The sequence below is a fragment of the Pteropus medius genome, unplaced genomic scaffold (genome assembly GCF_902729225.1).
Source record: "Pteropus medius unplaced genomic scaffold, Ma_sr-lr_union100, whole genome shotgun sequence".
Taxonomy (NCBI): Eukaryota; Metazoa; Chordata; class Mammalia; order Chiroptera; family Pteropodidae; genus Pteropus; species Pteropus medius.
In genome coordinates, this window is record NW_024354886.1 from 5,287,647 (window position 1) to 5,312,897 (window position 25,251).

Here is a 25,251-nt window from a genome sequence, read left to right on the forward strand (position 1 = left end):
ATGAATTTAAGGGAAGAGTAGATGAACTCAGTGAGAACTTTAACAAAGAGATAAAATTTAAAAACGGAAGTGGAAATTATAAAAGGGAACCAGTCAAAAATGAAGAACACATTATCTGAGATGAAAAATATATTAATTAAATGGAATAAAGAGAGTGAATAAAGAAGAGGATCAAATGACCTATATAGAGGATGGAGAAACCAAGGACACTCAGAATGGCAAGAAAAAAGAAGCCAAAACTATAATAATTTAATGAGTCTATGGGACACTATTAAATGTAAAAATATCTGTCATAAGGGTATCTGAAGGAAAACAAGAAGTTGAAGAGCTATTTAAAGAAATAATGGAGAACTTCCCTAACCTGGTGAAGGAAATAGACATACAACCCCAGGAAGCTCAGAGAGTCCCAAAAAAGATGAACCCAAAGGGCCCACACCAAGATACATTGTACTTAAAATGCCAAAGGTGAAATACAAAGAAAGAACATTAAAAGCAGCAAGAGAAAAGCAGTTACCTACAAGGGAGCACCCATAAGACTGGCAGCTGATTTCTCAAAAGAAACTATGTAGGACAGAAGGGCTTGGCAAAATATTTGATGTGATGAAAACCCAGGATCTACGACCAAGAATACTTTATCCAGCAAAGCTATCATTTAGAGTTGAAGAGCTCAGACAAAAAAAAAGCTAAAGGAATTTATCACCACCAAGCCAGTATTACAGGAAATGTTAGAGAGACTTCTTTAAGAAAGAATATATATCAAAAACAGGAATAAAAAATGGTAATAACTACATTCCTATTAACAAGTACCTCAAATGGAAAAGAATGAAGCGCTCCAACCAAAAGATAGAGTAGCTGAATGGATAAGAAAACAAGACCCCTACACATGCCACCTACAAGATTAATCACTTCAGATTAAAAGACACACAGACTAAAAGGAAGGAGATGTAAAAAGATATTGCCTTGATGGACATAGAGGGTATTGTGCTGAATGAAATGGGAAGGATGGAGAAAGACAAATATTGCGTGATTTCATGTACATGTGGAATCTAAAGAACAAACTAAACAACAACAAAAGTGGAAATAAATTCAGATACAGAGAATATTTTGAGGGCTACTAGATGGGAGGGGGGTTGGGGACAGCAAAAAAAGGCAAAGGAATTAAGAGGTACAAATGGATAAATGCAGAATAGACATGGAGATGTAGATTGCAGCATGGGGAAGATGGTTAATAATGTAATAAGGGGGAAGAGGGGTACTAAATTTAGTAGGGTGATCACTTTCCAAGTCATGTGGATCTCTGATCACTACGCTATACAACTGAAACTAGTATATTGTATGCCAACTATAATTGAAAAAAACTCATTGAATTGTACAATGTAAATAGAAGCAACTAATTATCTATTTCAATAAAGCCTGGGAGAAAAAAGTCTGAAATGTGAGATTGGTAAGAAAACAATGACAACCCTGTGTGACAACGTGATAAAGTAGGACAAACCCAGGTCAATAGAAGGCATAGAGGCAATAGGGAGGGCTTTCAGGAAGAGGTGACTTTTAATCTCAGTTTTGCGAATATAATTTGGCCTCTCTGGGTGGGAGGGCAGAGACAATGCAGTGTGTGAGGGTCTCGGAAGAAGAGCCCTCCATATAACAGGGAAGCATGTTCAAAACTTGGAAGGTTGTCTAGAGGTTCAAGAAACTGTAGGTAGTTCAGAATGACTAGACTGTAGGGTAAAGTTGGCAGTTGCTAGCTCCTGCAGAGTCTTGTATATCCTGGAAGAATTTGGATTTTAACTTCAAAGCACTGAGGAGCAACTGTGGGTTTTAATCAAGGCCATGACCTAGATCTGTATTTGGGAAGGATTTTTCTTGCTGCAGTGGGTGAATGGGGCTGAAGGGAGGTCTGGATGGGAGCCAAGAAGCAGCAAGAGGGAGAATTTTAATGAAATAATGGCAGAAGACAAGGAGAGAAGGGTCTGGGGTTGAGGATGTCAAGAAGGCAGAAGCAATGGAGTTTATTATCAACAGAAGGTAAGAGATACATCAATGACTCCTGGGTTTCTGGCTTAGGCGACTGAAGAGATACCTCTTTACTGTGGTCATAAGGAAACAGGCAACATTTTACATATTAGGTATTTGTTGCAGGAGTTACAAAGAAGTATTTAACTGGAATAATGTACTTATTTATCTATTTTTACACCTACAGCACCTGGTATTCCTAGGTGGTCTCCCATCCAAATACTAACCAGTCCTGACCCTGCTTAGCTTCCGAGATCAGATGAGATTGGGCACATTCAGGGTAGCATGGCTGTAGACCAATGGAATAATACTTTAATCAGTACAGAAGTTCCCTTTTGTCTGTGGGGAATACATTTCAAGACCCCAAGTGGATGCCTGAAACCATAGGTGGTATCAAACTCTATATTCAATGTTTTTCCTATATGGTACATACATACCTTTTTACTTAAAGGAAGCACTTTATGGCTTCTCTTAGCATATCCGAATTGCCAGTATGGGTACAGCGAGTCATCCCTTAAAGTCGTTCTGTGACTTTAAGCAAAAAGATACATAACAAAACCATTTTATATAGGCTAATTGATATAAACGGGAGTTAAGTTCCTTTTGTACCTCAGCAACGTTATAATGAAAGGATATTATTTGAGGATCTGCTGTATTCTTGCATTTTGGGGCCATTATTAAGTAAAAGAAGGGTTACTTGAACACAAGGACTGCTATACCATAAGTTGATCTGATAATCCAGACAGCTACTAAGTGACTAACAGAGGGTAAGTGTACACAACGTGGAGACAGTGGACAAAGGGATGATTCACGTTCTGGAGGGTATACAATTTAAAACATTTATTTTTTGAATTTTCCATTTAATATTTTCCAAATGTAGTTGACTATAGGTAACTGAAACTGCAGAAAGCAAAACCATGGATAATGGAGGACTAATGTGTAATTTTAAAAATGAATTTAAATGTAATGTGGTATTTAACCATTGTCTTCCAGGAAAGGCTGGAATCCCTTGGTTAATGTCTTCTGAACAAGAAAAAATAATTATTCCTACTAAGGCAAGAGATTTGAGACTGATGTGTGGGCTCTTTTGACTAAAAAGGCCTATAAAAGCTGAGGAAGTTATTAGAAACCAATGAAAACCTCTATCCATCTATTTAATCAACATTTACTGAGCTCTTATTTTAGACAAGGCCTTGTGTTTGGAGATGGAGATATGAAGGCAAATGACACAAGACTGCCCTCAAGGCAGTTTACAATCTAACTTGCTTATTATCTTTACTCTTATGTACTGAAATCTGAAATGCCATTTGCAATTCTGCTCTCAACCTTAGGAAAGTGGCAGATAGTACAGTGTAGCTGGCCAGCTGCTAGTGTGATTGTATTCCTACAACTTTTCTATGAAAATTTTGGTAACAGGCAGCAAGAGCCATAAACATATTCCTACCCCTTGGATCTGCCTCTGGGAATTTATCTTGAACTATCTGAGATACAGAGGATTTATATATAAGGATGTTCACTGCTGTCCTAAAGAAACAGAGGATACAACCTAACCTACCAATGGGAAAATGGTAAAATAATTGATGGAACATCCCTATAATGGACTATTACGAAGTAATTAGAAATGGTATTTAAAAAACTTAATGACATGGAGAGAAAGCAGGATACAGATCTCTACAGAATGTGCTCAAAGATATCCATGATTTAGTATTTTTGGGCCCTCTGTATTTTTCAAATTTTTGACAATGTGTATATTATAGTATTTCTACAATCAGAACTTTCGTTTGTAGAGTTCTTTTAGAGACATAATGGAGAGAAGAAAGCTAGAAAGACAACTAAAATGACCAAGATTTGTGAATTCTGTTATGAGGACTCACCAAAATTAACTGAGATTCCACATCTCATGTGGTAAGGTTTGAGTGAAATGTCAATAATACTAATTGCAATGTACTGGTGCCTGCTATGTGCCAGGTGCCAAGTAGGTTTATTATCTGTATTACAGAGGTAAATAAATGATATAATGGAAATTCCATCCTAGGTTTGTTTGGTTTCAAATCCTGATCTTTTTTGACTATGCCAAATACAAGCAAATTCAAAAAGGGTAATAAGCAATTTACAGACAAATCCTACACAGGATTTTTGACATGTTTGAGGCATTGGCACATTAGGTTTGGCCTGGGCTGCTGATTACATTCACAGGTCTTACTCCATTTTTCCCTGCTAGAGAGTGTCTGGCTGTATATATTTCCCTGGTGAATTTGTTTGACATCCGCAATGTATACGCCTCATTTACTGCCAGAAATGATGCCTTATGATTTACATTGTGTGTGTGTGTGTGTGTGTGTGTGTTACTGGCCCTCGTGTTTACCTTAAGAGGAAGCATTTGCTTTATTACACGAATAAAAATTGCAGGATAAACATTTGTTCTTTCTAATGGACTAGATGCCCCAGCGCATAAGACTTCCAGCGCTTATGGTTGTCAGAGAAACGTGCACCGCCCCGCTACGTTCCTGCCTCTCCATCTTCACCTCCGCTATTTCGTTGCAGTGCTTAATTCTGGGCATCTCGGGTTGCACTCTGTTGCGTTTAATTGCACCCTACTTTTTCCTCCAGACCTTCCCCTACCCCCTCCCAGATGGACAGGCAAGGCCGAGGTTCGGGCGGCCTGACCTTGGGTCCCAGCGTGACCTTGGGAATGTCCCGCTTTCCCTCCAGCCGAGCAGCACGGCTGGATACCCGCGTCTCCGTCTGGGCCCGTTCCTCAGCCAGGATGGTCAGCCCCTGCTCCCGCATCCCTTTCACCCCCGGCTTCCTCCGTGCGCGTCGTACCAACCCCACCCCTACGCTCTTGGCGTAGCGGCCGCCTCCAGTCGCGCGGCTCGCTCATTTCAAGCGCTCGTTTACGCCGCGCGGACTGGGAGGGTTCGATTCCCGAACGCGGTCTGCGCTGCGAGCGCGTGGCCGTCCCGCAGGCCGGCGCGGCTTTACGCCGCTGACGCAGCGCGCCCAAGATGGCGGCGCGGTCGTCGTCGGGGGTGGTAGCGGCAGAGGGGGCGGCGGCAGTGGCAGCATCGGGGACGGCAGCCGTGAGGGCGACAGTGGCGCAGGGCCTGGGACGGGGGGAATGAGGAGGCTGCGGCGGGCCAGCGGCGGAGCTGTGTAGCGGATAAGCGGCTCCCCCTCCTTCCCTTGGTTGAGTCGGGGGCGCGCGCGCGAGCGCGCGGCCGTCCGGAACGGGCTCCCCACCCTCCACTCCCGCGACCCGCACGGCACCCCCACCCGGGCCCGGAGGATGATGAAGCTCAAGTCGAACCAGACCCGCACTTATGACGGCGACGGCTACAAGAAGCGGGCCGCGTGCTTGTGTTTTCGCAGCGAGAGCGAGGAGGAGGTGAGGCGCCGGGCCTGGGGTTGCCGAGTTCGGCGGTCGCCTGGGGCGGAGGCACGGGGGGCGCTGCTGTCGGGAGACTGTGTGCCCGGGCTCCGGGAAGGGCCGCTCGGCTCGGCCGGAATGAAGTTCCGACGGAATTTCCTGCGGTGAAGAAGAGAGGGAAGGAAAAAGGACGGTGGGAGGAAGGGAAATGGGTCTGAGCGTGGTCATTCGGCACCGGCCGGCTCGAGGGTGATGCCAGCCTGCGGCCGGGGCACTTTAGAGCCAACCGCCTGTCACTGGGGAGAAGGCAGTGGATGGGAAAGAGTCTGGCTTTCGGTCCAGGCCTCCAGCTTTGAATACAGGAAGGGCAGCTCTGCACTTGTCAGCACAGCACATGTGTGCAGAGGCCGCTGTGCACGAGGCGCTGGCCGCCCCTTTGTGGCAGAGAAATAGACCACTTCATTGGCAGATTTGGGATTTACCGAGGGATTATGTGAGTCTGTGAGCTCAAGGAGGGTCTTCTTAGGAAGATTTAGGGCGTTGTGCAAAAGCCAAAGCCAGTTGTTTATTTTACAGTGCGCTGGATAGCCCTTTTGTGTGGCCTGAGAAGAAGAGACATTTGATAAGATAATCTTTGTGGGCTGAAAATTTTTCCTTTTAATTGGTAAGGCCAAAAGTGGTATTTAAGATCTTTGCCCTGACATTCCTCCCTTGCCTTATAGGAAAGCCCTTAGGATTAAATGTGCTAGCAAAACAGAAATGCTTCGAATCAGTTTCTTTTTGCATAGGGTACTTAAAAAGAAAAAGAAAAAAGAATCTCAGCTTCTCAAAGCCTTTCTGTGGTGATAAAGGGAATTCGGAGAAGGAACATATTTTGTAAGTCCACAATGAATAGCGCTTTGGAAATTCGTAAGATGCCTGTGGGAACGCATTTCTCGTGTGCATGGTGGTAAAATGGCAGTTAAACTGGAAACAATGAAGGACTGTGAAATTCAATATGTTATAGTCCAGCTTTCAGCAGTGGGCTATAGTAGAAGGCTGGCTGCAAGTACAGTGCATCGTGTTGAAATGGGGTGGGGGGGGGAGGAAATTGACCCGTTAGTTATGAAAAAAAAGCTATGAGGAAAGAGACAGATGGATTGGCAGGAGCGTCTCTCTAGAGATATTTAAGAGGAAGTGGGAATTTAAATTATTGCCTGAAAAAAATTAAGAAAACACTAATGGTGCTGTTGAGGGATCTGTGTGTTCCTTTTCAGCAAAACAGAGGGAACCAGATTTGGAAATGTATACATCGTGTCCTAGCATATGTTGTTAAAGTCCTCAAAACAGATGCATTGTAGTAGGAGTATTAAGCAGAGCCATGCTGTAAATTATGTACTGTGTAGGAATATATATGAGTAAAGTAAAATTATTAGTGGTGTTTACTACTCCAGAGTCTTTGTTCTCTTTATTATCATATTATGGGAAATCAGATGGGATCACAGGCAGTTAACCGGAGGGACAACTAATTTAGCATCATAACATGTCTTACTACAGTACTATGGTTAAGTCTGTGAGCACCCCTATTATAAGTAGAAGGGTATATAATTTAGTTGTGTGAATGACGCAAGACTTTGTTAAAAATCTTACTAAACATTGAGGACCTGAGCAATTTGGATAAATTGGAAACCTTTATAGATCATATGCAAATTAACGAAGACTTGATTTTTCGTTTTCTCTTAAAAGTTTTATTATTGATATTAGCATTAACGTTAATACATTTGACTGACCATGGAGTTTCCTCTACTGAATTCCTTTTTGAACACTGGTTAATGAGTAGAAGATACATGCACATCTTTAATTACAGATTCAGTGAATGTTACCACTAAAGCCTAGGAGGAAAACAAAAATTAATGAAATGGGCCTATTTTAGATTTGTTCAGTTCAATTAAACAACTGTATATTAAGACCCTACTATGGGTGCAGCACTCTGTAGTGTGGGATTTAAAGATAAATATCCCTCTCTGCCCCCAAAATATCCCTCTCTGCTGTAGTTTTTGATGTGGCCCCTAATTGGGAGAGATTTTGGACCAGAAATAATCTCTAGGGTGCTGCTCAACTCTCGGATTATGTAATTGTGTTGGATGGGAAGGATTTGTTAGTTCCAGGAGAACTTGTATGTTCTCCATAGAAGTGCTAGAAATTAGAAGTATTAGTTGCCACACATTCTGAGAATGTGAAATTCAAACTCAGTAGGACATTCAACCCAAATTTATTTTTTAATGGGCACTAATGGCTTTAGCCAACTTGGAATAGTTTATTATTAGCATTAATACAGTAGTAATGTAAGTATAAATAGGACCCTGATTTATAAATTTAATTAACCAGTGTCAAAAAACATATATACAATGTAAAGAAAACTAGATGGAAAATATTAGCAGATATTTCAGCCCCAGAAAATTTTATTTATAGGCCTGCAGTGATAGCAGCTGAAATACTGATCCAGGTTAGGATGTGTGAACATATTCAGCAAGTTTACCAAGCAAGTTTGTTTAGCACTTAGAGTGTCAGGTTCTGTGATACAGTTACGAAGGAGACAGGCATGCCGGAAGCTTAGAGTCTAGTGGGAGAGAGAGAAGAGCAAAGAGAACCAACAACATGGTGAAAATGGATTCCCTTTCTTTCAAATCTCTGGCTGCTTTTCCTGTTGATAAACAAGAAAATTCTCCCACTTAAAAGTTTTACTAGTCATGATTGATATTTTGATAAATTAAAATCTTTAAATTTGGGACATTAATGATAACTAATATTTATTACAGTACTTTGAACCTGATGTACAATGAACATTCTCTTACCCAACCTACACTTTAAGCAGTTTGGTGCACTGAACGTTCGACAGTGCTAATCACTGGATCTGATATACCCTGACAGTGTGGCTTCCCGACCAATTGTGTGCTTACAAAGAGTCAGTTGTATTTATTTCTGTATCTGTTCATGTTTATGGTACTTGTTATTATAATTATTCAGTGTCATTAAATATGCTGTAAGCCAGTGAAATTTGAATTAAAAAAGGATGGTGTTATATTTCAACTTCTTTGGAATGATTCAGTAGTATCAAATCTCTAAAAGAAGTTACTGCTCAATTATGTGGATAAGCAAACTGAAAAAGATGGGGAAAGAGTCTTAAAAGTCTAGCAGGACTCTGCACATAGATCACTTCATGAATGTTTTCAGGTTTTTGTTTTTCTTTATAGAACTGGAAAACAGGTTATGAACAATGAGTTTGGTATATGAAAGAAAGACAACTTGCAGTTCAGCAGTAGATCCACAGTCAAGACAAAATCTTGGGCCTACAAAGATTAGCAAATAAATATACATTTATATTTTTAATTTGCCACATCTTCCAATTAATATTTTATCACAAACAATATAGAAGACTGAAATGTATTTCTTGAGTAAGATTTTATTGCACTAGATTGGGTAATATGACATTCATCTTTGTCGTATTATTCAACTTTGGCCCTCCTAATGCACTTCCAGTGAGATTTTTCCCTCTTCCCCCACTCCTTTTCATTTTTGGAGCCTCCGATGACAGGAAGTGAGAGACACTAGTGTTGGACTTGCTTGTACTCTGTACCCTCCCCAGCGTGGGGTGGGTGACTGTAGAAGGCATTTATGAGAGTTGAACTATCTAGCAGAATGAAATACTAATTTGGAAAAGCCAGTGATACAAACTGTATACCAGATGACATCACATTGCTGGTTAAAGCTGGCCTTAAGGGATCTGTTTGAATGCTGAAGGAAAAAATGTGTACTGATAGGATCATCTCAGTTAGCTTTCCGTGTGCATTAAAACTGTTTTTAAAAAGAAAGGACAAAACAGTCCTTAAATGTGTTAGGTTTGTTGAGCTATTCCATCAAGAGCCCAGCATCTCTTGGCAATGGGCTCCTGCTACTTATTTTCTCAGATCCTCGAGTTCACTAGGTTGAATGGGAAGATGATTGACATTGAAGATCCTCAGTGGACAGAGACTCTGGTGGCCTGAGTGTTTGTCAGTAAGAATGCCACAGAGGAGCAGATGGAAGGACGTCAATACAGACCACACCTTCCTCCAGGCTCTAGAGAGGAAGGCACAGGTGGCAATCCCAGAGATGATAAGCATGACAAAGGACTTCCAACAGATCCCAGGCTGGTTGGGTAGTTCTTTTGTAATATATCTTGATCATTCATTGTTCAATATTAATTGCTTTTAGAAAATCACGATAGGTGCACTGATCCAGTCATCTGACTGGACATTTCTGCCTCTCATTTCTCTGTTTTTCCTGGAGGCTTTTTTTTGGCGCGTGTGCTTTCCCTTGTGCCTGCCTAATAATACTGGTTGGTCAGTTAAACATTTCTCCCGTCACCTCCCATTCTACCTACTTCCTGAGATGTGAATTCTGATCTGAAATTATATTATAGCAATCTTCATTTTTCTTTTCCACTCCATGCCCTAATGTTATTTGCTTTTGGGTGATTCTCATTTCTCAATATAGTGTTGTGTATTTACTGTGTATGAAGCAATCTGTATTTTTCTTCATAGCCTAGTACAAAGAGGAAGGGCCCTTGTTCAAGAATACATGTGTTTATTCATTCCTTTAACACACATTTTTTTGAGAGCCCTAGAATGGACTGATCTCTGTGCAAGACCCTGGAAATACACAGATAAATATGACTGTGGTCCCTCATAAAGCCAACCCCTCTGCCTGTTCTGCATTTTCGCCCATCCCCTCCTGCCTGCCCAGTGACCTCACTCCTACAGTTGTCCCATCTCTTCTGCTTCATCACATTTCCTTCTCTACACTATCATTCCCAGGCAAACAGGCTGTAATATTTACCATCTTAAAAAATAATGCTTCCTAGACCCCACATTCCTTCCAGCAACCATCCTTTTTTTCTCTTCCCTTTCACAGGAAAACTTTTTCGTACTTGCTATCTCCACTTCCTCTCTTCCCATTCTCTCTTAAACTCATTCTAGCTCGGTACCCTTCTATGATTCTGCTGAAGCCACTCTTCAAGGTAACCTACAAGTTACCAAATCCAGTGGTCAGTTCTCAGTCCTTACGTTACCTAATCATTTGTCTTGAAACACTCTCTTCATCTTGCTTCTAGGGCATCTCTAGTTCTTCCCTCCCATTCTGTTGCTCCTTCTTAATACTATTGTATTCAAGCTCATTTTTCTGACTTCATTTCATTGCAGTGCATGAGGGCACAATCTTTGAAACCCTCTCTCCACCAGCACGCACTCTTACAGTAGGTGATCTCATTGCAGTCTCATTTTTAAATTCCATATTTATACAGATTACTTTGTCTATTTTTAGCCCTGATTTCTCTCCTGAAATCAAGACTTAAATATCCTGCAATCTATTCAGTATTTTATTCTGGATATCTGAGAGCCATCTCAAACTTAAATGCCCAAAATGAATTCTTGTTTCCATCCATCAAAAAACAAACAGCAACAAAAGCCCACTTCTCCCACAGTTATCCCTCTTTCTGTAAATGAAATCTCCATACTACCAGTTGCTTAGGTTAGAAACCGTGGAGTCATCCTTGACTTCTCCCTTGTCCTACTCACATCTAATTTGACAGCAAATCCTGAATAACCTCTCTTCAACCTCCACTGTGCTATTCTAGCCTAATGTATTATTCCCTCTCGCCTGGAATATTGCTATCTTTTCCTAACTCGTCTACCTGCGTCTGTCAGTACTCCTCTAGTCTTCTCTACCGCAGCTGCTAGAGTGATTCTTTAAACACAGAAGTCAGATCATGTCACTCCTCTGCTCCAGTACTGTTTTGTCTCAATAAATCCAAAGTCTTAACTATGATCTCTCAGGCTTTGGATGATCTGGTCCACTGCTATGGCTCTGACCTCATCATTTATCCCTCTCACTCTTATCCCTCTCTTCCAGTCACACTGGCCTCTCTGTTCTTTCTTTCCCCTGTTACCTGCATGGCTTGCTCCCTCACTTGGTCTCTGCTTAATTTTCACCTTATCAGACAGGTCCTTATTGATTAGCCTATATAAAATAACACTAGTCCATTGTCCCTGTGTGTCTCTCATGCTGTTTTTCTTGGCAGCACATATCACACTACCAGACATATGTATTCATTTGTTTGTTGTCTGTTTCCTCTCACTAGAAAGCAGGCTAATCCAAGAGGATAGGGATTTTTGCCTGTTTTATTCACTCCTATATTCTCAGTGCTTAGAACTCAGTAAATGCTGGGTATTATTTGTTGACTGTGTGAATGATTGAAAGCACACATAGTCCCTGTTTTCAAGGAGCTTACATTATAGTGGAGGAACTGAAAGTAGCCCAAATACACTGAATGCTACTATATACCAATAATGTGTTGATAACTATTTTTCAGAGAAGTCTCCCAGCTCTTTCCTTATTTTCAATGTCTTAGTGACAGGATGTCTGATGATCTTGAGTATCATCCCAGCAGGAGTATATGTATTTGGTTGTAAATCTTTTCCAAATCTTATTGGATCATCCTATGAAAGGACACTTAGCATTTCTTTCAGGTGTTGAACTTGAAAGTCTTTGCCATCTCACAGGATTTGTGTTGGGTGGTTGATATAATGTAGTGATCCCCAACCCTAATGGTACAGCACTTTAGGGAAAGGGATTTTCATTTTTGCTGATTGCCTGCAACCTTTTCTTAATAAGTAAATAAATAGACCCACAAACTACAGTCAAGTACATAGTGGATACTGTTTTAATGACTTGTCCATAGTGGTTTATAGCCAACAATATATGTCAAGCCTAGATTCTAAAGTTTAGTTAATATAAGACTAGTTAATTTGAAGATGAAGGTTGATAGAGATGGTCATAAAATTTCCCTGTTGTCATCATTTTGTTCTTTATCTAGGTCAAAGTGAAAGAAACATGATGTAAAATTTGTGACTGTTGAGTCTTGAAGCATTTGATTTATGGTGGTTAACATATGAAACAGAACCATCTTTGGGAAAGGAACCATCTTAGGGAAAAAAGATAATATGTGGATAAAAGAAAAATAAAGAATTGAATTTGGAGATAAAGTCCTCATACTTAAAATTTAATAGTAAAACATACACACCCAAAGTCAACTTTCTGATTAAAGTCCTCTCAACACCCAATAAAACTTTCCTGAATCGAGCTTCAGAATTTCTGTCTCAAAAATTAACATGGAAGCTGCTCAAAATTATTTGCATTCTTGGATTCCCAGCCTTCCTGAAATCTTTGCTTTCTTAATAGAGAAAAATGTTCATTCTTATATTCATTCATTCATGTATTCATTCCTTCTACAAACTTGTATTGAGTGCCTGCTTCCAGGTCATACACTGTTCTGGGGACACAGTGGTGAACAAGGCAAAATGGAAGCCCTCACTCTTGTGGAGCATTTGATAGTAATGCAGAGAGACAGTAAATGGACAAAAATGTCAGTGAACTTGATGACTTTAGGCAGCAGTAGGTGCTGGTCAGGAAGTAAGTATGTGGTATGACAGAGGGGTTCAGGTTGGCAAATTTTGGTTGAGTGATTCCTAAATGGCAAGGTAAAGGCAAGAGCAATTACAGAGGCCCCAAGTGGGGAAATGAGCTTGGCAAGAAGGAAAAACAGGAAGCAGGTCAGTGTAGCTGGAGGGCAGAGTCAGGGAGAATGGTTGGAGATGTTGGAGAGGTGGAAGGGAACTAAATCCTGGGGGGCCTTGTTACCCTTCCAGTTTTCCTGATTCTCCTTTAGTCTGTCCTGCCTGTATTACTTAAAGCAAGCCAACAAACAAACCAGTAACATTTCATGAAACGACCTTCTTTCCTTTGAATGTGAGGGATAGAAGTGAATAGGATGGTGAGAGTGTATTAGAAAACACTTAAGTAATGTACAGGTGGAGATCAAAGAAAATATGCAATCTTTTTAAGAGCTAAGTCTAAAAGGACCAAAGAAAAGACCCTAAAATTTCTTTACACTCTTCTTAGGGTGGTTTAGTCAGAAAGACTACTTTGAATAGCTAATACATACATATAGTGCAAAATTCAAAAGGTACAGAGGATACAGAGTGAAAGGTTAATCTTCCCATATGTCTTCCCTAGCCACCCTGTTCCTAGATTTGCCCTAGATTCTTGAGGGAGGTCGGGAGGGAGGGAGATAGAGAGATAGATAGAGAGCCTAGAAATCAGTTCTTGTGAGGCTGAGGATGTGTTGTTGGTAGTGTGTTAAGAAGAGTCCTACGTTATAGAAGCTACTTGCCTAACAAGCCTTCAAGCCCCTGAAAAGCATCTCAGCAGTTTTCTAGGTCAGACTGGATTTATTGATTTCAAACCCATCTCATTGTTTAGACTACTCAGAGTTGACCTTTTAAGCCAAAGTACCTTCCTTCTCAAGGTAATATATGTGTCTAAACCTGGTAAGAAGCTGTTCACTTTAGCCGTATGCCTTTGCCCGCAGCTGTGAAATGGGGGGCAGGTAGAATTCTGGGTGGAATTGTGTCTTTGCAGCTCTTCCTGAGGCAGACCATGAATTAAACTTCTTTTCTGTCTCTTCCTACCAGTCTCCCAAATACCAGAGCTGGGTGTGGGAAAACTTGACTGATAAAGATCATCACAGTGCAACTTCCTTATTTAATTTGAAATAGAAAAAAATTACTAGAATGGTATACCTATATTCAAATGTGAACACAGAAAGCATTTGCAAAGCAAACATAATTTTTCTTCTTTTTTTTTTTTTGACATCATTTAAATTGTGTGTGCTGCAGCTTCTTAGTTTAGTTAACCAAAAGTGGACTGTTTCTGCAAATCTCGTTATGAGGCAGAGTAAGATCGTGCCTTTTTTGTATGCTTAAATATACTTAAAAAAAAAAAAAACAACTTAGTTTAGGATGTTTTAAAACTCATTTTCAAAATAGGAATTTAATCACTTGAGTGTCATAAAACAAGATCTTATGTCCATGTATTTTGTGAGCACTTCTGAAAGGAGATAAAGAGAATGAATGTCTACTTAGTGTAAAAAAAATTATTACAAAAAGAATAAAAATTTAAAGCAAGTAGAAACAAACTGTTACAAAGAGAAGGCAAGAATATTATAAACAAAAAAGAAATGATCTCATTTCTTTCTTTGTATGTAGTTAGTTGATCTCTGTTCATAAAACAGTAAAGCCCTTTTAAAGAACTACCTGAAAAATCTTTTCTGTGATTCAGTCTTTTTAACACTTTTCTGATGTGCTTTATAAGAGCAGCTTAGCAGTGATGAACAGAAATGGATATGAACTCAGACATTGCTTTTACTTCTATTAAAAGGATAGTGATATTTCTTTGAATATTTAGGAATCGTAATAAAATATGCGTCAAGAGAAGTCATGTGCTTTTTGTAAAACACTTTTTAATACATGAGTAACTTGAACTAGTATATTTTAAATAATTGGAACTTTAATTACTTAACATTTTCATTTGCTGCTTCTTCGCAGAAATGACTCGGTCGCTAGACTTAGATTCAGACATTGACTAAATGTGCTGATCCCTGACGTGGCTTTTACATCTATCACTGCAGTGCTGATTTCTTCCCGAGAGGTTTACAGTTTTATAGATTTTATTTGTAAAATGAGAAATGTAATCCAGAGAGTTTGTGTGTAGTAATTGTATTCCTATGGTATTTTCATAAGTTCAGCAACTATTTAATAAGGAACTAGCTTGGTAGTGTCCTTCTGCCAAGCATTATGAGTGATTTTTTTTCAAAAAGGAATTAATTTTTTTTATTACCTAAGTAATTGTATCTATAAAAAAAATGCTTCAAATTGAGTTTAAGATGTGTAGAATGCAGAATCAGAGCTCTTAAGGAGCTTTAAACTGTTGGCAAGAAGTAATTTAGAGTGTAAAATAATTAGAGAATTGATGGAGGGGAGTTATAGGAATTTGGAGGAGTCTATGAAGATAAACTGGAGTGTCAGACAATTTTATGGAGTGCGGGACTTCACTTGGGTGTCTTGGTTGGATTTGCATAGTCGATGAAGAATATTCCATCTGGAAGACATGGGCCAGGTAAGCCATGAAAAGTCAGAAGCCTGGATGTATAGCCTTTGGAAGCCTGTTGGTCCTAAAATATTGTGAGGACCACAAACTGATGGTTTACAACTGTGTTTGGGCAGCAAGATGATTAAAGGATTTTTAAAAATTAGTTGCCAACATTTTAATATAGAAAATTTGCAATAAGAAACGTGGTCTTTAGGTTTCTCTTGAAAAATCAGAAGATCTGGCAGCACTAGGCTAACGTTCCTATGTAATGACTAGCCAGAGGTGAGTGGTGGCTGCCCTTTGCACTGTTGTTCACTCCTCAGTTGGCCACAGTTTTACTACTCCCTGTGGTCTCTGTGCTACCAAGGCCCAGTGTCAGCTGCCATTTATTGTGGTGGCCAAGGTGTTTTTTCCTTGTTAAGGTAGAGTTAAGAAGAAGTCAAATACTTCTTATACCCTGCAAATTCCTCTCAAAAGTGGGAAGATGAAAGATAGAAAGGGCTACATGTTTGAGGAAAAAGGGGAGAGTGCTTATGTCTTTCTGGAGATGAAAATATTCTTACCTCTTTACGTTAGAAACATGATGTGTTTATGTCCACATAGTCTGACTGACTTGATATACTTATGCCCCACTGTCCAGGCCCCTAGGTTGGCATTTGAGTTTTGATGTGTACAGTAGTCAAGAACTTGGACCCTGGAGTCAGAGAGACCTGGGTGGGAGCCTTGGCTCTTACATTTACTAGCCTGGTGATCTTGAGCAAATTACATCTTTTTACCCCATTTTCTCACTTGTAAAATGGAGACAATAATAGTAGCTTCTTATTTCATTGTATTGTTGGAGGATTAAGTGAACACAGTCCAGTGCCTGGCATGTGTAAACATTCAATGTCAGCTATGTAAATAACAAGCTAAGAAAAAGACAGTTTCTAGCTTCATTGCAACTTGGGCTTGCAGTAAGAAGGTTATGGGAATTTCTGAGCCCCAGTTGTTTGTGTTTGTTAATTAACTCAGCTAGTGCTTCTTGAGCAGTAAGCACTGTGCCATGTTCTAATGAACAAGGCAGACACAGCCCCTGCCTTCATGTTGCTTACAGTCTGGCAGTGGAGATAGATCTAAGCCAGCACTTGGAAATACAGTGATACTTATAGTAGATCTTAAAATAGACTAGTTCAGTGATTCTTCGGTTTCATCTTTTATGACAATTTTAGTGTTAAGAGAGGTACCAGACAGGGCAGAGTACTTGGTGATGGTGGGCTCTGTTCATAGGAGCATGGAATTGTAAGTGGTCTACCATCTTTCCTCCTCCTTCCTTCAGATAATTTATGGAGCACTTACCATCCATTAGGCAGATGTTTGAGGCTGGCAGAAAAAAGTGAAAGAGAAGCTTTTCTTTGGATAAAGAAAGCTCTTGGCCTCTGCCTGCCTCCTACCTCTGCCCCCAGTCTGTGCTGGGAGAAAAGAAATTAAGAGGGTCCAGCCCAAACCAATGTCTGGGAGAGGGATAAAGACACTACTTCTGATCCCCAAGAACTTGAAAATAAGGCCAACAGAGAACTCTACCAGTTTTGAACCTTGGAGCTGCTACTGGAGAAAAGAAAATCCTTCAAAATTTAATCTACTTTTTATTTCATGATAGCGAAATATGTACCATTAAAAATTAATGCTTTATTGCATGTCTAAGAAATTATTTTAAAGGCATAAAAATGATTTATTTTAACAATTTGTATTTTATTATTTAAAATAATTCCCATGGATGGCTTTTATAATAAAACTTTTTTTTTTTTTTTTACTAGAAATACAGTGCTGTGGGAGCAGGTTTTAACATTTTTCTTTTTGTGTGTGGTAAAAAAATTTTTCATGTTAAAGTTTATAAAACATTTAATAATAATAAAAACAGTGCAGTCAGATTAGAGCAAATGTAGCTAACACTGGCCTGAATGAACGCTTATTTTTATTATGGAATGCTTACCAGCATCATCAAACTCTCTCTACTCTTGATACTTAAGAGTTTCTCATTTTAGAATTGCCCTAAAGAATATTTGAGGATGTGTGAATTCTTAATATTTTAAACTTGTGGGTGTCGAGGACTAGATAAAAAAATGAATTTTAAAAATGTGAGTTTATGAAAACTGTAGGATGCTTCTTAAAGTACACATCTTGTAGTCTTCAAGTTCTATCTTAGTTAACAGGAATTTATTAAGTCCTTTATACAAAGCACTCTTTTAGGTGCAGTGATGATTTTAAAACTCTTCTCTTCAGGAAGAATGATTTTCTAAAATGAGTTAAATTTTCTTTAGCCATTTCAGTACAATTTAACAGGTGGCTACTATGTGTCTTATGTGGGATCATAGAGAAAAATTGAAGAGGCAGAACTTAAAGTACATGAAATAGTTAGAAAAATATATAGAGTCTACTTTGCAGGTACTTCGTTTTGGAGGCGAAATACTGAAGTACATAATATTGGGCTTTAAAAAATGGGCACAGTTTAGATAGGAAGGAGGGGAAAGGGTATGCTAGGAGAAGGGGACCCAGCATGATTGAGGGTGGGAATGAGCTTGTTGCCAGAGACTCTGTGAGCACATGAGCCTGGGTTGGGACTAGTGGTATGGCAATGCAAGAGATTGGTGGTGGGGGGTGGGGGTAGAAAGGGGAGTTGAGGGTATAGAACCTTGATTTCAGAGGATGAGTTTGAGTTTGATCCCACAGTGGGGAACCACGATTGTCCTTTAAAGGATTGTTGTGAAAAGGCTTGCTTGAGAGTGGAATGCAAGATAAACGTGATGGGCTTTTCACCAGAAGGAATGGTTGGAATAATGCTATTCTGTTTTAGAGTCGAGAGCCGTGGCAACAGGGGAATGGAGTGAAGTTGTAAATTAAGAGATGTTACAATCAAAGGACTGTCAGATTGCTTGACAGATGGTATGTTAAAGATGGCTTTTAAATTTTGATCCTGGGTGACACAAAAAATGGAAGTTTAGAAGAGAGGTTGGTTTTGGAGAGAAGACGGGACTTTGGTTTCTGTCTTGTCAAATTTGAACAAATGAACTGATAATAGTTGGAGATGTGAGACTAGAGGTGGAGTGAGAAGTGAAGAGTATAGGTAGAGAGTGTTGAGTGTCGGGGACCTAGATGGAGAGACTGTAAAGTCAGCTTGAGAGAAAATGCACAAAGAAAAGCCGAGGGCAGGGCCTGAGCTCTGTGTATCTTAATGGACAGAGAGGCAGTATCACACAAGCTGAGGGAGATGAACATTTCAAAAGGAATGGTGGATGATAGTGTCAGACCTAGAATAGTCAGATATAATGGAGAGGATGGAGCAAGGGAATTAATGATGACTTTAGAAAGAGGTTCCAACAGAATGGTAAGATGGACACATGGATTTCAGTTGAGTAGGAGAGATTTTAGGAAAGAAGCACATTTTCTTCTGAGATTGGAGGGTAGATAAAAGAAAAAACTTAGAGCCTCAATTATATTATGTGAATTTGAGAAAACTCCTCCTAGATGGCTCCATCCTTCTGAGAAGTTAAGTGTATTTACAGGAAGTAGTCTGGTGATAGGAGTTTGAGAGACAAAAAAAAAAAAAAAAATCAGTTGCTATGGTGTTGTTGGAATTGGAATAACAGTTTTGTAAGATTGGAGGTTGACTGAATGGTGTATATAGCCTCATGAACAATTATGGGCCTACCATGTATAGAGCACCACAGAAGATAAACTGAGAAAAGACCATTTTAGAACTCTGGTATATAACTTAGTGGACTCAAAAGAGAGAATAGAATTTATATAGTGTTTTGAGTTTTATTTTTTTATCCCTTTGCATGTAGAACTGGAGAGGGGAAGGGGACAACAGAGATGTTCCAAGGTTGGGAACTGACTCAAGAGCATCATATAAAGTCAGAGGAATGAGAAGTTGGCTGAGAGTCAATTTTTCATCCATAAAATGGGAATAAATAGTACTTAATTCATGAAGGTGCTATGACTTGAATGAAGAAAGGTAAAGTGCCTCCCATGTACATATTGAGCACTCAGGGATTGTTAGCTATTAGAATGAGGAATCACAATGGTCGACAGATAATTGTGGTATAGTGAAGTATGTGTTGTAAAAGATCCCTGTCCAGAATGCTTTAGGAATGGCGGATTGACTAATGCCGAATTGGGAAGTTGGAAACACTGGGAAAGGAGTAGATCTAGGATTTGAAGGATGAGTAGTAGTTTGCTGCCACTACATTAACACAGGTCGTGTAGGCATTATAAAAATGTTAGATCCTGATTATAACAGCCTAACACAGCTGCACAAAGATAGATTTCAGTGTGGCATGTGATCCCAAAGTATAGGAATTGGGAAATAAAAGGAGCTGTGTGAGTTTACTTTGAAAGGGCTTTATGGAAGATAAGACCTGATGTTATAGAATCTTTAAAATTTGTAAACCTGGAAGTGACCTTAGACATGATCTATCTAGCTACCTCAGTGAGAGAAAGGAAATAAAACCCAAAGGGTGTCCAAATCTGTCTGCTGTGATATTTCTGGTAAACTAATGTGTACAAAGGCAGAAAGAACACAAATTTCTTCTGACAGATCCACAAAAGGAGTTAATTAAGTGTACTGAAAAAACTTTAATAAAAATATATTTCTAAAACTGACTCCCAGCGTTAGCATTAAGACAAAACAAAGCATGTGGGAAGAGAGGCTGTGATACAGTTATAGAAGCATAATCTATACCGACTTCAGCAGCTTTTATTGCTCTTGTCACCATTAGCTGAAGCTGGTCACAAATCTTGGAGCTAGTACATGTGTGTTGTGGGAAGAAGCTGAATTTATCAAAAATATGGATTTTTTGGCAAAATTTACGAAAATTTGAAGGCAGTTTATTAGTCTTGCATTATAAAGCTATTTCACAATCAATATAGTAAATTTGGAAAACGGCCCCACTTTTGAGCCTGCTAGGATTGTTACCAGAGTTCTAATGTGTCTCTCCATATAGTTGATCCTTCATGGTGCTCTATACATAGGCCCACAATTGTTGTGAGGATAAATACCATTCATCCTTCAAATAATTTCCTCCAAAACATGTGGAGGAAATTCCTTTCTTTAATCGTGGTATTTAGTTTTTATAGCATCGTGATTGATTTATATACAATTTAATGTTTTTTCATGTATAATAAATATTTTTTCCTAATCTGAACTTGTCATACACATTTTTAATGGCTACGTGCCCATTGAGTGGATGAAAGAATTTATTTGCTGTTGTAAATGACATTGTTAAATCACAAAAGAAGATAGTATTGGTGATACAAGTAATTATTGGTTTATCTTTCTCCAGTCTAACAAAGTACACATTTAAAAAAAAATGACAACCGTCTTAAAGAGTTACCACCCTCCATTTGCCACTTCCTCCAGTGCTTGTTAAGAAGCCGGTGTTAGAGATTTAGTGAAAAGAGTGGTAGTATTTTATGTTTTTTTAGAAATCTCTTTAATGTCTGGATTAATTGAAGATAGCTGGGTTTTCATATCTGCTAGATTCAGTGTCTCGCGATATGTTGTTTTGAAGTATTAAGAAAATTGAGCAGCACACAGATGTGTAATGAATTATTTTGTAGAATGTCCATTAATTTGGGTTTGATGCTTCCTCATGATTAGATTGAAATTGTGCATTTTTGGCAGTAATTCACAGAAATGTTGTGCATCATATCACAGGGTACATGATGTCAATATGTCTTATTACTGTTGATGTTAACTTTGATTGTTAAGTTAGTGTCTGTCTGGTTTCTCCATTGTAGTATAGTTATAAAATTATTTTTTCTTGCGATGAGAGCTTTTAAGATTTATTCTCTTAACAACTTTCAAATATACAATACAGTATTGTTAAACTGTAGTCATCGTGCTGTATGTTAAATCCCCAGAACTTAATTTATCTTATAACTGGAAGTTTGTACCTTTTGACCATGTTCGCTCCGTCACCTACTTCTGGCAACCACCAATATATTCTGTGTCTCTGTGAGTTTGGTTTTTTTAAATTCTGTATATAAGTGAGATCAGACAATATTTGTCTTTCTCCATTTGACTTATTTCACATAGCATAATGCTGTCAAGGTCCATGCATGTTGTTGCAAATGGCAGGGTTTCCTTTTTTATGGCTGAATAGCACTCCTCTGTGTATACATTCATCAGTCAGTGGACACTAGGTTGTTTCCATGTCTTGGCTATTGTAAATAATGCTGCGATGAACATGAATGTGTAGATAACTCTTTGAGATAGTGGTTTTGTTTCCTTTGGCTATATATGCATAAGTGGAATTGCTGGATCACCTGGCAGTTTTATTTTTAATTTAATTTAAATTTTTTCCATACCGTTTTCCGAAGTGGCTGCACCAATTTACATTCCCACCAGCGGTGCACAGAGGTTTGCTTTTCTCCACATCCAGCACTTATCTCTTGTCTTTTAAAGACAGCCATTTGAACAAGTTTGAGCTGATACCTCATTGTGGTTTTAATTTGTATTTCCCTAATGATTAGTGATGTTGAGCACCTTTTCATTTATTTGTTGGCCCTTTTGCATGTCATTCTTGAAAAAATATTTAGTTTCTTCATTTTTTAATTGGATTGGTTTTTTGTTGTTGTTTTGCTGTTGAGTTATATGAGTTATTTATGTATTTTGGATATTACCCCTTATCAGATATATGATTTGCACATACTTTCTCTCATTTGGTATGTTGTCCTTTCATTTTGTTGATGGTTTCCTGTGCTTTGCAGAAGCTTTTTAGTTTGATGTGTTCTGGACACCAAGGAAAGATTGATTCCAGGCAGAGTGAATGTTAACCATGACAAAGACTGCTGATAGGTCGAGTGGGGTGAAGACTGAGAACTGACCATTGGATTAGCATTGGGAGGAAATTGGTGACCTTGATAAGGGGATGAAATTCTGTTTGCGGTATATTCAGGAGAGAGTGGGAAAAGAAGAATATAAATCAAGAATGATAGACAGTTTCATTGAATAATTTTGCAATAAAGGGAAGCAGTAGATAGAAGAGAGATATGGAGTAAAGAGAGGGTTTTGTTTTATTTTTTTCTTATGAAGAGAAATTTTAGTATGTTTTATGTTAATGGAAATGATCTGATCTGGTAGACAGATAAAATGTTATGATGCAGAAGAGAGCGGGAGGATTGTTGGAGCAATGTCTTTAAGTAAGGCAGAGAGAAGATCTCGTGCACAAATGGAGGGCTTGGTTTTCACTCACAGCACAAATAGTTTCTCCATAAATACCAGGAGGAGAGGCAGGATATATGGGCATGGATACAGGTAGATAGATGGATGTATAGATGAAAACACATGGATGTTCTTTCTAGATTGCTGTATTCTCAGGAAAACAAAAACAGAGAGAGAGGATGGGGCAGTTAAGGGTAATATGCAACATCAAGTATAGCTGTGAAATGGCAAAGAAGCCACAGAAGGACAGTCTGGGGCAATATAATATAACAGGTTAGGATACTTGTGAGTTTCACATCTGGTATTGCAAGTGAATTCTAAGATTAACCATTACAGACTTCCATTTTGGTTCCAGATTCTCACTAAACGAGGTATACTTATATTTCTTTATTTAAATTTCTTACATCTTAACTTTCATATTAAGGAATATTTTTAAGTGTACTGTCTGATTAGGGTTTTATGTCTTTTATGTGCTCACATGATTAGCTTTCACAGTCAAGTTTTACCTTAGAATTTTCTTTGTTTTAATGGTCACATTATTCCTTACAATTCTTTTGCAAATAATATATAAAAGCATTAGAAAAACTTATTAACTGGAAAGCAAAAGGGTAGAAACAGTTGATTGTATCAGGTCTCTCTTTTATATGCTAATAGCACCAATGAAAACAGCATCCATCAGTTATGTAAAATGTGTTAATGAATTTTGGTATAAGATGCAGATCTGTAAAACCAATAGCCAGCTGGTTTCCAGTGAAGGAAAAAAGCAAACAAATTCGTAAAGCACATTTTTGTTAAGTCATCCATTCCTAGAATTGTTTAAGGACTTTGCCTAATCAGAGTGATTTATTATATATTTGAAAGTTTGCTGCTTAATATTTGCTCTTTTGTGTGAAACCCAAATTTATCTTCATTATTAAAGTATATAGTCAAAGCCAGAGCGTTATACAGTTAACTTCAGAGAAGCAACTCTTCTTGTGGGTCACCTCTCAGGTAGCACAGTGACTGTGCTTGGAAAGGGTTGCCTACTCTGCGAAGTGATCAGGCTCTTTAGCTGAGTGTTACAGTTGTTTCTCTGCATGTTAAAACTCTTACGCTTAGTAGGTTGAGTAGTTTTAGTGCTGTTAACTTGTTTCTTTTGCTTTCTGGAATGCCTGTCCAGGAGCTTCTTGATAATAATTGCCTTGGTAGTGTACAGGAAGATCACACAGCCCGTTCTGCAGAATTAGCACTGTGTTGTGGACTGACAATAATCTTGCAGATGGCTGGGGTTAAAGCTCATACTTTGACAGAAAAATCATGTGTACAGCAAAGCTTTTCCCTGGGAGTACAGAACTGGAAGCTGTCACCTAATTCCACTGTAGCAGTATGCTGACAGATAAAGAACTAGCAGACAGACAAAAAATTCTATATGCGTTTTGAGAGATTGGTAGGCAAATTGTACAATGAAAATGACACATCAAGTTCTGGACCAAAGGAAAATTCTGTGGAACAGTAGACTTGAACAGTCTTCTCAGGGGCCCTGATGCTTGAGGTGACATAGACACACTGAATGATTTATTAAACATTTGGTCACTGTCACCTAGGAGCCATATATACTATTAATTGGCAGTATAGGTACCAATTTAAATCATCTCCCAGTAACTACCAGATAAAGAGCCACACTTACAGAAGACAAAAACAGAAGATTACTTAATAAGTGGCCTGATATATATAACCTCCAATAAACACCAGAATGGGACTAATGATAACAGAAAGAATTAGTTAAGTACAAGGGCAAACATCTGAGACTAGTGATGATCAACAAATAAACACTGTAATAGGCTATCAGATCCTTTCTTAAAGACAGGCTCCATCTGTCTGAAATTGAAATGTAGCCCTTTCCTGCAGGTGGAGAATGATCTAATTTTCAGAAGGTCTGCCCTTTAGCCCTGGTTTTATAATTAGCAAATGATAAAGCAGTCTTAAGGACTTTTCTTATTAGACTAGAAGATAAATTCTGTTAAACCTTTTTCCAGAACTTGGCAAAAAAAAGTTTCTAAAAAGTGCATGAAGATCATTGCTCTTATTCAATTTTGAGTAGACAGTCTTACTCTTATAATTTCAGTAATTAAAATTTATGAAGAATGACTGCCCCAAATATTTAAAAAGGAATTTTAAGGTTTATCTATACTCTCCTGCTTTGGTATTAGAGGTCAATTGTGTGTTTAAAAATATAGTAGGACTTTCGTCCTCTTTTGTTCATATTTCAAGGACCTTCTTAATTCAGATTTATATGCTGGTAATAATGTCAGTTAATAGTCTGAACTACATATTACGGAGCTTTCTTTATTCATAGATACATATATACATAGCATTAGACTATTTCCTAGTGAAGGTTCTCACCATCCATCTTTAACTGACAAGAGTTATTTATAGTTAACATAGATTATTTTCATATAAACAAGTGCTTAAGGATGTTTAAAATTTTTTGGATCCTACTACTGATTTACTTAGCATGTCATAGAATAAAAGTTAAATTTTTACTTGGCTTCTCAATTATAAATTTGGATTAATGATGTCTGGATTAATTGATGAACCCTGTACCAGATGCTTCATGCAGTTTTTGGTTTAGATGATATTTTGATGAATTTAGTTCCTTGGCTGGCCATTTATTTCTTAG

The 25,251-nt window shown here is 38.6% G+C and overlaps 1 protein-coding gene and 1 pseudogene across 2 annotated transcripts in view; one reads left to right on the forward strand and one right to left on the reverse strand.

Annotated features, from left to right (window-relative positions):
• Nucleotides 1–2,194: 2,194 nt before the first annotated feature.
• Nucleotides 2,195–2,313, reverse strand: LOC120597739 (uncharacterized; annotated as a pseudogene).
• A 2,719-nt stretch (nucleotides 2,314–5,032) lies between these two features.
• The window catches only part of NUDT3 (nudix hydrolase 3), a 99,732-nt gene continuing 79,513 nt past the window's right edge, over nucleotides 5,033–25,251 (forward strand). The window contains exon 1 of one of the 2 annotated variants that reach the window (XM_039856165.1): nucleotides 5,033–5,404. In XM_039856165.1, the coding sequence (XP_039712099.1) occupies nucleotides 5,306–5,404 (99 nt within the window). In that variant the 5' untranslated portion in view covers nucleotides 5,033–5,305. The remainder of the gene's footprint in view (nucleotides 5,405–25,251) is intronic. The other variant, XM_039856164.1, reaches the window with a different exon arrangement.